This window comes from Salmo trutta, chromosome 4, assembly GCF_901001165.1.
Source record: "Salmo trutta chromosome 4, fSalTru1.1, whole genome shotgun sequence".
In the NCBI taxonomy this organism is placed as follows: Eukaryota; Metazoa; Chordata; class Actinopteri; order Salmoniformes; family Salmonidae; genus Salmo; species Salmo trutta.
The window spans coordinates 29,125,445-29,142,003 of NC_042960.1; the positions used below are offsets into that span (position 1 = coordinate 29,125,445).

The window sequence follows — 16,559 nt, forward strand, 5'->3', positions numbered from 1 at the left end:
AGTGAACCATCCAGCGCTCACTGTTTTCAGTTGGAGAGGCGATCATTTCCTGATCCCTTGTTTTACCTGCGGCCTCTCTGAACCTGTCTTGTTTCATACACACACACATGCATACATACAGTGGCTTGCGAAAGTATTCACCCCCTTGGCATTTTTCCTATTTTGTTGCCTTACAACCTGTATTTAAAATGACATTTTGGGGGGTTTGTATCATTTGATTTACACAACATGCCTACCACTTTGAAGATGCAAAATGTTTTTTTTTTATTGTGAAACAAACAAGAAATAAGACATTTAAAAAAAAACACTTGAGTGTGCATAACTATTCACCCCCCCAAAGGCAATACTTTGTAGACCCACTTTTTGCAGCAATTACAGCTGCAAGTCTCTTGGGGTATGTCTCTATAAGTTTGGCACATCTAGCCACTGGGATTTTTGCCCATTCTTCAAAGCAAAACTGCTCCAGCTCCTACAAGTTGGATGGGTTCCGCTGGTGTCCAGCAATCTTTAAGTCATACCACAGATTCTCAATTGGATTTGACTAGGCCATTCCAAGACATTTCGATGTTTACCCTTAAACCACTCGAGTGTTACTTTAGGAGTATGCTCAAGGTCATTGTCCTGCTGGAAGGTGAACCTCCGTCCCAGTCTTAAATCTCTGGAAGAGGGAAACAGGTTTCGCTCAAGAATTTCCCTGTATTTAGTGCCTTCCATCATTCCTTAAATTCTGACCAGTTTCCCAGTCCCTGCCGATGAAAAACATCCCCACAGCATGATGCTGCCACCACCATGCTTCACTGTGGGGATGGTGTTCTCGGGGTGATGAGAGGTATTGGGTTTGCGCCAGACATAGCATTTTCCTTGATGGCCAAAAAGCTCAATTTTAGTCTCATCTGACCAGAGTACCTTCTTCCATATGTTTGGGGAGTCTCCCACTTGCCTTTTGGCAAACACCAAACTTGTTTGCTGATTTTTTTTCTTTAAGCAATGGCTTTTTTTCTGGCCACTCTTCCGTAAAACCTAGCTCTGTGGAGTGTACGGCTTAAAGTGGTCCTATGGACAGGTACTTGAATCTCCGCTGTGGAGCTTTGCAGCTCCTTCAGGGTTATCTTTGGTCTCTTTGTTGTCTCTCTGATTAATGCCCTCCTTGCCTGGTCCATGAGTTTTGTGTGGGTGGCCCTCTCTTGGTAGGTTTTTTTGTGGTGCCATATTCTTTCAATTTTTTAATAATGGATTTAGTGGTGCTCTGTAGGATGTTCAAAGTTTTGGATATTGTTTTATAACCCAACCCTGATCTGTACTTCTCCACAACCTTGTCCCTGACCTGTTTGGAGAGCTCCTTGGTCTTCATGGTGCCACTTGCTTAGTGGTGTTGCAGACTCTGGGGCCTTTTAGAACAGGTGTATATATATACTCAGATCATGTGACACTTAGATTACAAACAGGTGGACTTTATTTAACTAATTATGTGACTTCTGAAGGTTTCCCACGAGGGAGATTTTAGGTCCCCACAATGATAGAAGAACCAATCCGCACACACACACACACACACACACACACACACACACACACACACACACACACACACACACACACACACACACACACACACACACACACACTGCCTCATACTGAAGTGCCTGTTTGGTGGGGAGTGTGCTGGAACAGATCTGTCTTTCATGCTGAACCAGAAGCACACACACACTTTACCTCTTCCTCCCTCTCTCCTCCCTCTCTCTTCCTCACTCTATGAGTGTTTGTGTACCTTTGCTCTGGTGCTGTTTACCACTACTCCTCCGTGTGTGTGTGTGTGTGTGTGTGTGTGGAGAGGACCTGTGTGTTTTACTGGAATCCTGTCTTTCTCTGGCTGGCCTGCCACGTCAAATGACAGTCTGGAGCCCCGTGTCCTCAGGGAGCTGTGTGGCCGAACAGCCTGGCTGTGGTCTCTAGTCTGGGGGTATGGACAGGAACAGGACTGGCTCTTACTGGGGTCTGAGGAGGACAACACTGATCTCAACTGAACTGGAGTAGCCATTGAGGAGCTACTACTGCTCTGGAGGAATATTATGGGAAACCCTGCCTCTTGAATCCTGTGGAATCCTCCCAGTGCTTTTTTAAGTCTGTTTTATTTTGATTTACTGTGAACCGTTGGTTGGTTTGGCCTGGATATGAATGGATTTCTGTACAGGGGCAGGTAAGGTGTTCAATCTGCTGCCAATGATATACACTCCCCTACATATTTATTTGGAGAGTGAATCTAAAACTTTTAATTTGGCTCATAGAATATTTTTCTGTACACTTGTACATTAATGCGGATGCTACCATGATTACGGATAATCATGATTGAATCGGGAATAATGACGAATGAGAAAGTTACAGAGAAATATCCCCCCCCCCCAATGCTAACCTCTCACCATTACCATTAACAGGGGAGGTTAAATATTTTGAGGTGGTATGATCTTTATGCGTCTAACTTTTTCACTCATCATTATTCACTCATCATTCATGATTATCCGTAATCATGGTAGCATCCAGATTAATGTAGAAGTTTTCAATAACATATTCTATTCTTATTTACAATAAGTGGCTCGATAATGACACAATCAATTTTTTACCAACAATTTATATTGGGCACAACATAATCCGTAACACAACCAAAATAAACTGCAAAGGTATCCAACAAGTTTGAAGAGTCACAATCAAATGGGGGGCACTACATACATAAAGTGCGTACATTTTTTAACGGCAAAACAGATATGTATGAGAATACCCTCAAATAAAAGGTGACATTCTGTACTGTCGCCTCATATAAAACATTTAATCTCAAATCCAAAATGCTGGAGTATAGAGCCAAATAAAAATGTTTAGCTTCACTGTTCAAATAGATACGCAGGGGAGTGTTCATGTGGACTAGACTGAATAGTCTTACAGTTTGTCTTTGAGCGGTTTGGTGTGCTTCTGTTTGTTTTCGAAGGCTTTGTTGCGTTGTGTGTTGATCTAAGCCTATCAATATACTGTATTATGTAATCAAAGTAATCACTCTCATGGGAGAACAGACAACCCCATGTCATCAGGTTTTTTTGGTTAGTCATTAGTCACAACACTGATTGGATGATTCGTTTTATCTACTGGGAAAGTTTGTTCCTATAGGAAGGACTACATTTAATGACAAATAGAAACCCTTGTGGCAGCAATACACATAGGAAAATACCAAATTATATTGATGTAATCATAATGAAATGAAGTATACTCATTATTTTGTTCACCATGTTGATTACTCAGACTTCCCTGTTGGTCCCCATGGCAGGTGCTGATGAGTAAAGGGCTTTTTCAATTCAGCTTTGTGGGAAGACCTGCTGTTGTTGTTGTAGTGGCCTGGTGGTCTGTCTGTCTGAATAGTAATTAGGCTTCTTCCATGGTTAGAACTAACACACACACACACACACACACACACACACACACACACACACACACACACACACACACACACACACACACACACACACACACACACACACACACACACACACACACACACACACACACACACACACACACACACACACACACACACACACACACACACACTCAGATGCTGCCTATACAGGCCAGCTGTTCCCCCAGGCGCAAGGTTAGGAGAGGGTTTGGCCGGGGGCAGGCCGTCATTGTAAATCAGAATTTGTTCTTAACTGACTTGCCTAGTTAAATAAATAAATACAAATAGAAGTGTGTGTGTGGTTTGAAAATCAGAAAGTGTAATGTTCGGTATGTGCTTGCTACATGTGTGTGAACACATTCAGCTCAACCCAGTCTCTACTCTCACCGCTCACTGTGTCCCACCTAGTTTAATCGCTAATGTTATTTCATTAGTAGGGAGTAGGCACAATAGTTTTCCCTGATCACGTGACCCGACTAGGAAATACTTTCTGGCCCTACTCTCAGCTCAAACAGTTTTAGCACTTTTGTAAGCTTAGGATGTGAGTAAAACTATATTCCAATCTAAAAAAACTCTGTTTCAGGCACTATGCTGGTGATCGGCAGGCCCGGACCAAGAGTATAGGACACATGGCTGGTAAGTGGAGATTCACACTGGCGTTTATCACACGCACACAATATTACATTCACGTTCTGTGACTGTCTCTCTCTCTCTCTCTTGCACTAAAGGGACTTTTCACCCTCTCTTTCTATCCTGCTGTTTTTCTCCCTTCCTGTTTGGTCAAACACACCTCTTACACCTCTCACTATATTACTCTTTTTAACTCTTTATTTATTAACCCACCCAGCCCATACAAGGACATGTTTAGACCATACAGCTGTTATTAAAGACACTTAACAAATATTGCCTCTGTGAATTACTCTTGAGTACAAAAAAGTGTTAGAATGTGTTTGGATGTGCCCCCCTTCCTAGTTCCTGTGTGTACACGTTTGGCACAGTGCAGTCGTCAATCATATGGGTGTTGCGTAATTTCTCGTAGCCTGGCCTGGCCTGTGTACCAGCAGTTAAACTTTAGGCCCGGGTCCAGGACATCTTCTGTAGCCTAGCCTACACGCTACACAACGCAAAGCTCTTTAATAATCTGTAATGAGCTCCTACTGCGATTTTAAAGAACTGTCAGAAATAACAGCTCTGCCAATGGTTCTGTGATTAAGCCCCTCAGGACCTAAACCCGCATCTCCCCACTCATTCTATACCCCCCTCCAAAATCCGCCAAACACCCATTCTCAAGGAACAAATCACACATTATTGTATCCCTGCGTGGTTTTCCTGGGAATGTTCCTGGTATTTAGTCGTTTTAAAGAGAAGTTTGGCATTAGGCCATTTGGAGCAGTTTCAGCTGTAATGGACTGTACCCTGTTGGCTAAGTACTTAACAGGGCCCTGGGGTGATACAGTGCATTCAGAAAGTATTCAGACCCCTTGACTTTTTCCATATTTTGTTACGTTACAGACTTATTCTAAAATGTATTAAATTAAACATGTTCCTCATCAATCAACACACAATACCCCATAATGACAAAGCGAAAACAGGTTTTGAGACATTTTGTACATTTATAAAAAATATAACACAGAAAAAACGTATTTACATAAGTATTCAGACTCTTTGCTATGAGACTCGAAATTGAGCTCAGGTGCATCTTGTTTCCATTGATCATCCATGAGATGTTTCTACAACTTGATTGGAGTTCAACTGTGTTAAATTCAATTGATTGGACATGGTTTGGAAAGGCACACTCCAGAAGGTCCCACAGTTGACAGTGCATGTCAGAGCAAAAACCAAGCCATGAGGTCCAAGGAATTGTCCGTAGAGCTCCGAGACAGGATTGTGTCGAGGCATAGATCTGGGGAAGGGTACCAAAACATTTCTAGCAGCATTGAAGGTCCCCAAGAACACAGTGGAAGAAGTTTGGAACCACCATGACGCTTCCTAGAGCTGGCCGCCCGGCCAAACTTAGCAATCAGGGGAGAAGGGCCTTGGTCAGGGAGGTGACTAAGAACCCGATGGTCACTCTGACGGAGCTCCAGAGTACCTCTGTGGAGATGGAAGAACCTTCCAGAAAGACAACCATCTCTGCAGCACTCCACCAATCAGGCCTTTATGGTAGAGGGGCCAGACGGAGGCTGTTCCTCAGTAAAAGGCACATGACAGCTAGGGCTGTTATGGTGACCATACTTCCACCTCATGATAATGGTCCATTCTAAATCAAACCTAATTTCACACATATTTATTATTTAGTATATGTAAAGACAAGATTAAATCAAGAATAGTCTGATGGGTGACAATATTAGCCTATCACTTGTGAATGATATATTATCACTTGTGAATGATGCCCAGCATAAGTCAAGAAACAGTGCATTTTTTTATGCAACTTTTTCAAATTATAATTGCACGCCTGATGTAGCCTAGCCCATAGGCCTAAATGTTTTGATGTGATTTGTATCACAGCTAAAGTGGCCACATAACTTCTTAAAATTAAGCATAATGATCCGCTTTAAGAAGCGTGTGAATTTCAAAATGGGGGAAGATCATTTTCACCATAAAGATGCACCTTTTTAATAAAAGCATTACATGCATAATCGCATTTGCGTTCACTTTTGAGAATAGTGTTTTCCCACAAATGGAACATTTGCGCTTACTGCCGTGTGCGCATTGCGGCGCTTAGAATTTGAAAAAATAGCCTAATAGTTTATCAACATCTTAAGCTAAAAGTTCTCATCTGTTGCGTCAGGCTCATTGCTTAAAACAGTGTTTCTTTATGCTAGTGGTTGTATTAATTTGGGATCTATCGCATCCCACAACTGTCCCAGACTGTGTTTGGAATATTTATTTCTTGCACAGAGAGAAAGAAATAGTTGATTGACATAGGCTAGTGCTTTTGCTGTTCGTTATGCTTACTCATCTTGTTGGCTGACAGAATAGCATGTAAATGTGTCCAATATCTTCAATATGTGCCTCGGAATTGGATAAGAATGCTCGCAGTTGCGTCCTTGATGTGTCTGTTTTCACTTGTAGCCTTCAAGAAAGACCCGATCAAATGACGGAGAGCCATGTGAGTGAGAGGTGCTTCAGCACGTAGCCGGGAGAAGGGAATTATAATTATTATATTCAGCCCAAGGGCACAACGGCCACTAGCTGCAAAAGGTATGGATTTTTTTGGAGGGCGTTACAGCCACACAAAGGAGATGCAGCCAGGAAATTCGAGGCATTATCAAGTGCTTGTCAAATTGTGACTGATGTAGTGTGTACAGCCTGAGTTAAAAAAACAAAGCAGAGCTCATGCCTTTCATGCGACTTTTTTCAAATCATCATTAGAGTTGCATCATGCAGCCATAGAATGTATTAAAATCAAAACATATAGCCCTACATTTCTATCACAACTAAAGTTACGTAAATAAGTATAAAGCAGTACCTGTTTCTTTGTTAACCGCTCAACACCACGCATGTGCGCACTCCCTAAAATCGTTTGGAGAAAATATCCTTTCTATTTTATTCAGCTATGTTCAATTGTATTCTTCAAACTATAAAATAATGCCATGGAATTCTAAGCAAATCTTGTCTGCTAAATGAACTAGTGTAGTCCACAGCCATATGGCATAGCCAGATCAGGGCCTAACATGCTATTCTGTTCTTCTAAAATAGACTACATTTTCTTGATGTTTCTTTAGACCTGTCTAAAAAAATAATGGATTTATTTTGATGGTGTAGGCTATATTACATGGATTTATTCAACTTTTTAAAATGTACATGTTCTTAATGTGTGGAAGCCAGGAGATGCTAAGTGTGTTTATGTTAATTAACAGTCAATTACCGTGAGACCATAGTTATTTGCTTGACAATCATCGGCTGACAAAATGTCATGACCGCCACAGCCCTAATGACAGCCCACTTGGAGTTTACCAAAAGGTACCTAAAGGACTCTCAGACCATGAGAAACAAGATTCTCTGGTCTGATGAAACCAAGATTGAACTCTTTGGCCTGAATGCCAAGCATCACTTCTGGAGGAAACCGGGCACCATGCCGCCGGTGATGCGTTGTGATGGCAGCATCATGCTGTGGGGATGTTTTTCAGCGGCAGGTACTGGGAGACTAGTCAGGATTGAGGCAAGGATGAATGGAGGAAAGTATAGAGAGATCCTTGATGAAAACCTACTCCTGAGCGCTCAGGACCTCAGACTGGGGTAAAGGTTCACCTTCTAACAGGACAATGACCCTAAGCACACAGCCAAGACAATGCAGGAGTGGCTTCAGGACAAGTCTCTGAATGTCCTTGAGAGGCCCAGCCAGAGCCCGGACTTGAACCCGATCGAACATCTCTGGAGAGACCTGAAAATAGCTGTGCAGCGACGCTCCCCATCCAACCTGACAGAGCTTGAGAGGATCTGCAGAGAAGAATGGGAGAAACTCCCCAAATACAGGTGTGCCAAGCGTCATAACCAAGAAGACTCGAGGCTCTAATCGCTGCCAAATGTGCCTCAACAAAGTACTGACTAAAGCATCTGAATACTTATGTAAATGTGATATTTCCATAATTTTTTTTTATCAGCAAAAGTTTCTAAAAACTAGTCTTTGCTTTGTCATTATGGGGTATCGTGTGTAGATTGATAAGAAAATATATTGTATTTTTTTAATATGTATTTAATCAATTTCAGAATAAGGCTGTTACGTAACAAAATGTGGAAATAGTCAAGGGGTCTGAATACTTTCCGAATGCACTGTATATCAAACACTAATAGGGATTTAATGAGACAACGTAAGTTCCACACCGTTACTACGGCCGGGATTCAAGTAATTGCAGATTTTGACTTTTCAGGAAAGCAGCACACACATGCTGTTGTTTTGCAAATTAATCACACTTCTGTAAAGTGCAAATCAATTCACTTGATCCTGACAACCCTGTTAAGAGTTCTGACTGAGCGATGGCCTGGTGAGAATCCAGAGGTGTTTTTCTTAAAACGAAATATAATTTTTTTACCTGACAATTATTGCAGCTTTCAGGTGTTTCATTTTCTATTTTCTAGATTTCTTGTGTAATGAGACAGAGAACGGCCCTCCTCCTCCTCTCCAGACCCACAGCCTCAGAGAGTTTGAACAGGTAAGGGCTTGTCTTCCTCTCTCCTGTTCTTATGGTCTGGTACAGTGTTATAGTCAGTGGAAAGAGGTGTTCAGGCCTGTCAGAATTGTCTGATAATGTGTTTCTAGGTGTGTTGGTGATGATTATGTGGTAACTGAACCTCTGACTATGAGTCAAGAAGACTATGGGTAAAAATTCCACTCTCCTGTAGTTTCCCCCAATCCCTATCATTGCTCTCCTCACCTTATCCTTCCTGCATAATGGCCACGTAGAACTGGACTGTAAATAGCCCATACACTCAAGCACACAAGTAGAGAAATCGAAATAAATGATATTGTGTTTGTGACGCAGTGCAGCTCTGGTATACTACTATACAGTTAGTGGTGTTTATGGTTGTGGATGGAGGAGGTTGGTTTCCCTCTCCTCTAGTGCTCAGACATTGTAATAGGTTCTGGGCTGAGCGCCAGGCTATTATGGTTCTGATATAACTCTAGAAGTGCTTGCTTCAATTACCATAGTCTTGGTGAAGGACAGGACTTCAGGGGAGGGAGGAATGGGGAATCTGTGATTTGATATGGGGGTTAGGGGGAAAGGGTGGTAGTGGGTGCTGGATGGCTGAAGTAATGTCAATAGGGAGGGATAACATTGTAAGGGTGATTTTTCTGGAGGTTACAGTGTAGTGGTTTGTTTGGGGGTTAATCATTTTGGAAACCAGGAAGCCATTGGCATAGTCTAGTCACTCGGGGTAATCCAAGGCTTGCTTTTCCCAACGAAGTCGACCGCGTAGCAGAGTCCCCAAACCAATCTAGCACAACGCATTGAATCCTGGGAAGTGATGTGGGGGCTGACTGATCCAGTGTGTTGTCTCTGGAGGCGACTCCGGCTGCCTTTGAAGTCTGTCTGCAGCCTGCAACTGGCTGCTTCATAGAGGGGATAGGATTAATCACGCTATGCAGATGCTCGAAAACCAGACCCTTGGCAACAGAGACTCTTAAGCTAGAGCATTTGAAAATTGTGGGAGCAATGTGGATATGTAGAGAGACTACTATACAGATACAGACCCAGTTACTGGGAGAACTATGCTAACTCGGTCTCAGGCTAGACACACAGTGGTACTGCATTTGAACTGGAGAAGATAAAAGTAGAGACAGAGAAAAGTGGGGACAAATTTCAGTTCAGGAAATGTCATTTCCTGAGATAACCTAGATAGCAAATCTTGTACCATATGCTCTGGGTGGTAACAATGGATTTTGTATGCCGGGGTTTGGGTTGTCAAGACGGTTGCCTCCACCGTTGGGGTTTTGTTTGCATGTAATTTCATATGCAAAATATTGACAACGGAAACCACTGATTCATAAAAGCGGCTTCACTATGTCAGTCATTGTAACAGCAGGTTCAATCTGTTAAATACACCACTTTCTCTAAATATATTTTTTATAGAACTTTCTGTGTCACTGGTAGTGCTATAGCAGTGATGGTGATTTAATATAACACAGTATCTCTGTTGAACTGAATGTGTGTTTTTTTCACTAAGCTCACAGTAGAGCAACAGAGACTAGTGCTGTTGTCTTAGAGTAGGGATCTGAGTAAATATATTCCAGGTTACAGAACGGCCTGTGTGTGTGTGTGTGTGTGTGCATGTGTGTCCATGCGTGCGTAAGTTTGTCCTCTTTCCAAATTTGTGTCAGTTTAAAAAGTCAATCTTTCCCCCCTAGCTCAAAGAAACATGAACCTGCCAGACTAGCATTTGTAACTGTCAAACATCTCTGGACTACAATCCTGAGGTTTCAAGGGAAAAAAAGTCAGAAAGTCAAAATACCCTTTCTCAAATAGCATTTATTAGTCCATTTGAGAAATTGAAGGCATATGCCTGCCTATAAATGTGAATTCAAACCGACCACAGAAACACTTAAATTGATATAAGAGTTGGGTATAATTTAGACCATTAAAACCTCACGACAAATTACAATTGCTAATCTGTTATGTTGCCCTTAGTCTGAATGTGCCGTATTCCAAAACCACATTATATGAAAGGTCTTTTAAAGTAGAATTACTGTAGAGTGGAGTGGCAGTCGTATACAGTCTGTCTGCCATACACCCAAACAATCCCACCCAGACCCACAGCCCATAGAGTTCAAGACGGCAGAATTCGGTGCCTATTTTTCATTCTTAATCCCCATAGCTTGTTCTCTTTCTCTACCACTCTCTCTATGTGTCTCTCTCTCTCTCTGTCTCTTGCTGTAGTTTTTGTTCGCCTTGTGAAAATAGGTCAGTGTTCTCTGTGACTAGCTAGCTTGCGCACGGCTCATATCAGCCCCCAAGTTGTCGGATGGGAAGCCATCGCTTTGTGAGCCCGTTTCTCTAGCTGCTCATTATAATGCTGTAGAATACAGAGAGAGTAAAACACTGCTTGAAAGGTTATTGTTTAGTAGATAATGTAAATCATGAGTGACCTTCATATTTACAGTACACTTACAAAAAATGGTGTAGGAGAACCCTTTGAATAACCATTTTTGGTTCCAGGTAGAAGAACCCTTTTGGGTTCAATGTAGAGCCCTTCTATATGGAACCCAAAAGGGTTCTACATGGAACCAAAAAGGGTTATTCTATGGCGACAGCCGAAGAACCCTTTTTTTTCTAAGAGTGTATACAGCTGATTATATGATTATGACAAATGTTTTTATTCTGCTCTTGAATAACACTGGGGGAAAAAAACATTCTCAACTTTAGAAGTGTATTCATGTCAGTCTGTCTGTGTCCTGACCGAGCAGACCTGTCTCAAGTCGTCCACATGCTTCCCAGACGGAACAGTTCGGAAGAGTTCGTGCATATATTATGACAACATTTTGGGACGTTTTTGTTAGCTTTGGACTTTGGTAAGGTTTTTTTGGGCTGTTTGGGCACACGTCATTTTTTTCTCGAGGTAAGCCGAAGTCTGTAGCCGAAGTCTACGCCCCTTTGTTGGTGATTGGTCAACAGAATGTTTTTGATTTTTTTTTATAAAGACTTTGTTTTCATTCAATGAGTGACGACTCGTTTTCATGCACATTTTTTCAATGACAAATACTCCACCAAACATATTAGTTAGACGTAAAATTGCGCGACTAAGATCTCCTCTGCAAAAACCGATTTCTTGAGTTATCTTAGATTAATTTCAGTCTATTTTGAGGAAGTGTATAGCTATGGCGTCTCCATGGACAAACAGTAATATTGCTGCTTTTTTCTTGTTTTTCAAGCAAAGGTCTTTTAAGGGAGTATGCGAGCACACTCATTTGGTTCGCCTAGCCGAGTTCGACTAGCTGAACTGAAGCATGCTCACTCCTATAGTCTTCCCTCCACTGATTAGACTAGTAGGCTGGAGTTGTGTTCCCTTGCGCAGGCGAGACGACGCAACAACCAATGGGTAATTTCAAATGTGCATCCAGGTATACTTAGGTGAGTGAGTCAACTTATTTGAATGACATACTGTAAATAATATGATTTCGTACATGATATTAACAAAGTGTGCTCTATTTGAAGTAGAAATGGACAATATACTTTATAACGTGAAACAAAAAATGTAATATTTTTGAGACTGGTTGACTGCTATGTTAAACAACTGCTGTCATGTTTGCTTTGGTTGTCAATAGCCTTCTGGCTATTGTAGTCTTTTGGCTGTAGAAAAACAGGAACCTCCCAGGTGAGGAAGGCATGCGAGGGAGGAGCAACTGCGACTGCGCAATGAACAGTCTGAGGAGGAGAATGCACACTATTTCTTCATTCACACATCGATATGGATGGTAATTGGTGTGCTTACGACAGATGGATCAGGTTTCTGTGGAGCAGCAGTAGCACTCTGGCTGTGTGGCACAAGATCGATACATAGAGCCTAAGCATCAGCCCAGCTCACCTTTCTAGCTCACCATGCTACATCCTCTCTCTAATATGTATGGTTAGCTCTTCTTCCCTTTACTCTCTCTGTCTCTCTCTCTCTCTCTCCGTCTCCTTCTCTCCCTCTCTCTCTCATATAAGAGAGAAAGAAAGAGAGAGAAGCCTACAGTACAGTAGAGTGTTTAATAGTTCTCAGGGCAGAGCTGTAAATCTGTGAAATATTTATTTCCCTCATTAAAATGAAAATACATTTATAACATTTTTGCCATGCGTTTTTCTGGATTTTTTTGTTTTCTGTCTCTCACTGTTCAAATAAACCTACCGTTATAATTATAGACTGATCATTTCTTTGTCAGTGGGCAAACGTACAAAATCAGCAGGGGATCAAATACTTTTTTCCCTCACTGTACTTAGTGGACAGTTTATTAGGTACACCCATCGAGTACAGGGTTGGACCCCCCTTTGACTCCAGAACAGCCTGAATTCTTTGGAGAATAGATTCTACAAGGTGTGGCATTCAAACGTTGCTCAATTGGTATCAAGGGACCTAATGTGTGCCAGGAAAACATTCTCCACATAATCACACCACCGCCACCAGCCTGTACTGTTGACACCAGGCAGGATTGGGCCATGGACTCATGCTGCTTAAGCTAAATTCTGACTCTGCCATCAGCATGACGCAACAGGAACCGGGATTGGTCGGACCAGGCAATGTTTTTCCACTCCTCAATTGTCCAGTGTTGGTGCCCACTGGAGCCGCTTCTTCTTGTTTTTAGCCGATAGGAGTGGAACCCGGTGTCTTCTGCTACCATAGCTTCTGCTACAACAGCCCGTCCATGACAAGGACTGACGAGTTGTGCGTTCTGAGATCCAGTTCTGCACACCACTGATGTACTGCGTCGTTATTTGCCTGTTTATGGCTTTCACGATTCTTGCCATTCTCCTTCGACCTCTCATCAACGAGCTGTTTTCGCCCACAGGACTGCCACTGACTGACAGGATGTTTTTTGCTAGTCGCGCCATTCTTGGTAAACCCTAGACAACGTCATGCCTGAAAAGCCCAGGAGGCCGGCCGTTTCTGAGATACTTTTACCGACAATCATACCACGCTCAAAGTTGCTTAGGTCACTAATTTTGCCAATTGTAACATTCAATCGAACAGTAACTGAATGCCTTGATGCCTGTCTACCTGCTTTATATACAGTGCATTCGGAAAGTATTCAGACCCCTTTACGTTTTGCACATTTTGTTACGTTATAGCCTTATTCTAACATTTATTAAATCGTTTTTTTTCCGTCATCAATCTACACACCATACCCCAAAATTACAAAGGAAAAACAGGTTTGTAGAAATGTTTGCAAATGTATTAAAAATGTAAAAACAGATATCACATTTACATAAGTATTCAGACCCTTTACTCAGTACTTTGTTGAAGCACCTTTGGCATTGATTACACCCTCGAGTCTTCTTGGGTATGACGCTACAAGCTTGGCACACCTATATTTGGGGAGTTTCTCGAATTCTTATCTGCAGATCTCTCAAGCTCTGTCAGGTTGGATGGGGAGCGTCGCTGCACAGCTATTTTCAGGTCTCCAGAGATGTTCGATCGGGTTCAAGTCCGGGCTCTTGCTGGGCCACTCAAGGACATTCAGAGACTTGTCCTGAAGCCACTCCTGCATTGTCTTGGCTGTGTGCTTAGGGTCATTGTCCTGTTAGAAGGTGAACCTTCGACCCAGTCTGAGGTCCTGAGCGCTCTGCAGCAGGTTTCATCAATAATCTCTCTGTACTTTGCTCCATTCATCCTTCCCTCGATCCTGACTTGTCTCCCAGTCCCTGCCGCTGAAAAACATCCCCACAGCAAGATGCTTCTACCACCGTTGGGATGGTGCCAGGATTCCTCCAGACGTGACGCTTGGCATTCAGGCCAAAGAGTTCAATCTTGGTTTCATCAGACTAGAGAATCTTGTTTTTGGCAAACTCCATGCGGGCTATCATGTGTCTTTAACTGAGGAAAGGCTTCTGTCTGGCCACTACCATAAAAGCCTGATTGGAGGAGTGCTTCAGAGATGGTTACCCTTATGGAAGGTTCTCCCATCTCCACAGAGGAAGTCTGGAGCTCTGTTAGAGTGACTATTGGGTTCTTGGTCACCTCCCTGACCAAGGCCCTTCTCACCAGTCTTGGTGGTTCGAAATGTATTTCAATTAATAATGATGGAGGCCACTGTGTTCTTAGAGACCTTCAATGCTGCACACATTTTTTGGTACCCTTCCCCAGATCTGTGTCTCGACACAATCCTGTCTCGGAGCTATAAGGACAATTCCTTCGAACTCATGGCTTGGTTTTTGCTCGGAAGAACCCTGAAGAAGGCACAGTGATGCCGAAACGTTGGTGATTTACCCAATAAATTACTGGGAATTTATATATAGTGTGTGACTCTCTTTTATTTTTGTAGCTTTTGGTTTTTGCTCTGACATGCACTGTCAACTGTCGGACCTTATATAGACAGGTTTGTGCCTTTCCAAATCATGTCCAATCAATTGAATTTACCATAGGTGGACTCCAATCAAGGTGTAGAAACATCTCAAGGATGATCAATGGAAACAGGATGCTCCTGAGCTCAATTTCGAGTCTCATAGCAAAGGGTCTGAATACTTATGTAAATAAGGTATATTTGTTTTTATTTATAATACATTTTCAAAAAACCTGTTTTCACTTTGTCATTATGGGGTATTGTGTGTAGATTGAAGAGGATTTATTTTTTATTGAATCCATTTTAGAACAAGGCTGTAACGTAACAAAATGTGGAAAAAGTCAAGGGGGGGTCTGAATACTTTCCGAATGCGCTGTAACAAGCCACTGCCACGTGACTCACTGTCTGTATGAGCGAACCATAATAAGACGGTCATCGCAACAGCCATAGCTTATGTGTGTGTTTCTGTGTGTGTGTTTTCACACTCCGAGAGAGGATATTTATGTTGTGCATTTCAACATTTATTCATATAGGAATTATTACAAACAAAAATGTAAAGAAAAAAAGTATTTTATAAATCGCTCTGGTACTTAGTGGCTGGCTGGGGCCTGCAATTACTCTACAATAAGTTAAACCTTCTTTACCAGGGTCTGAGAGACAGAAAATCAAATAGACTATACATTCAAGTCAGTTTGGCCAATCAGTATAGCACACTTAATCAATCTGACCTATCAAAACAGTACACTCAGTAAATCTGACCAATCATCTTCCAACAACTGATGAAAAACTAGAGTAAGAGTCACATCTGCCGATTTAACGAGACACGGGCTATTGAGTGACCTGTTGATGATGACACCCAAGTAACAGACGCAATTATGGTAGTTTGTTAGTTAGAGGAGAAAAACGTCAAGCTTTTGAAATTCTGAAACACAGTGCGTATGACTAATTGAATCTTGTTTGTTTGGTATGCCAGCCGTAATATATCACAGACCTCTGAATCAGAGTGTAAGTATATCACAGAGCTGCGAGGGCTGACTGCTGGCCTGGCCAACCAAGCACTGACTGTTACACTGTGACCTGGATACATTTTGTTTGGACATCTAGATATCAGAAGGCTCTCTATCTAGACTTTATTGGTTAAAGGAGAAGGAAATATCCAATGCAAGATAATACATGATATCCTGTAGCTATAAGCTCTCTGATGTTCTAGAGACAAATATGTGCTTTTATGTTATTTCAGGGAGGCACACACCCCATGGTTGTGTCGCTAGCAATGTTCCCTGAACGTTGTGATAATTCTGTACAACTTCAGTGTTTGCTGTGAACACTGAGGCTGTACCCGCTTAAAGTTACAGTTTTAACAGTGGCCATGTAGGCTACTGTGGCTATTTGATCATAATGTAAGCCTACCAGAGTGACCTACCATAAAAAAAACAATGGAGATAATGCATCCTGTACCATTGTAACATGGAAATAGCTGTTCTATCATTCAAGCTACAGTAGCAGCCAATGTGCTGTGTTCAATGTAGGCCTAAGTTCCATGAGTCTTTTGAAAAAAAACTTGCAGGGCTTGACATTAACCTGTTTATCCACTTTCCTTCAGACAAGGAGGTGACTGAAAATGTTGTTGTGTTGTTTGATGCAAGA

The 16,559-nt window shown here is 42.0% G+C and overlaps 1 protein-coding gene across 1 annotated transcript in view; it reads left to right on the top strand.

Annotated features, from left to right (window-relative positions):
* Window positions 1-1,671: 1,671 nt before the first annotated feature.
* The window catches only part of LOC115192199 (myomegalin), a 104,304-nt gene continuing 89,416 nt past the window's right edge, over window positions 1,672-16,559 (top strand). Inside the window, exons 1-3 of the mRNA XM_029750427.1 lie at window positions 1,672-2,194; window positions 4,020-4,072; window positions 8,519-8,592. Coding sequence (XP_029606287.1) covers window positions 2,169-2,194; window positions 4,020-4,072; window positions 8,519-8,592 — 153 coding nt within the window. The 5' untranslated portion in view covers window positions 1,672-2,168. The remainder of the gene's footprint in view (window positions 2,195-4,019; window positions 4,073-8,518; window positions 8,593-16,559) is intronic.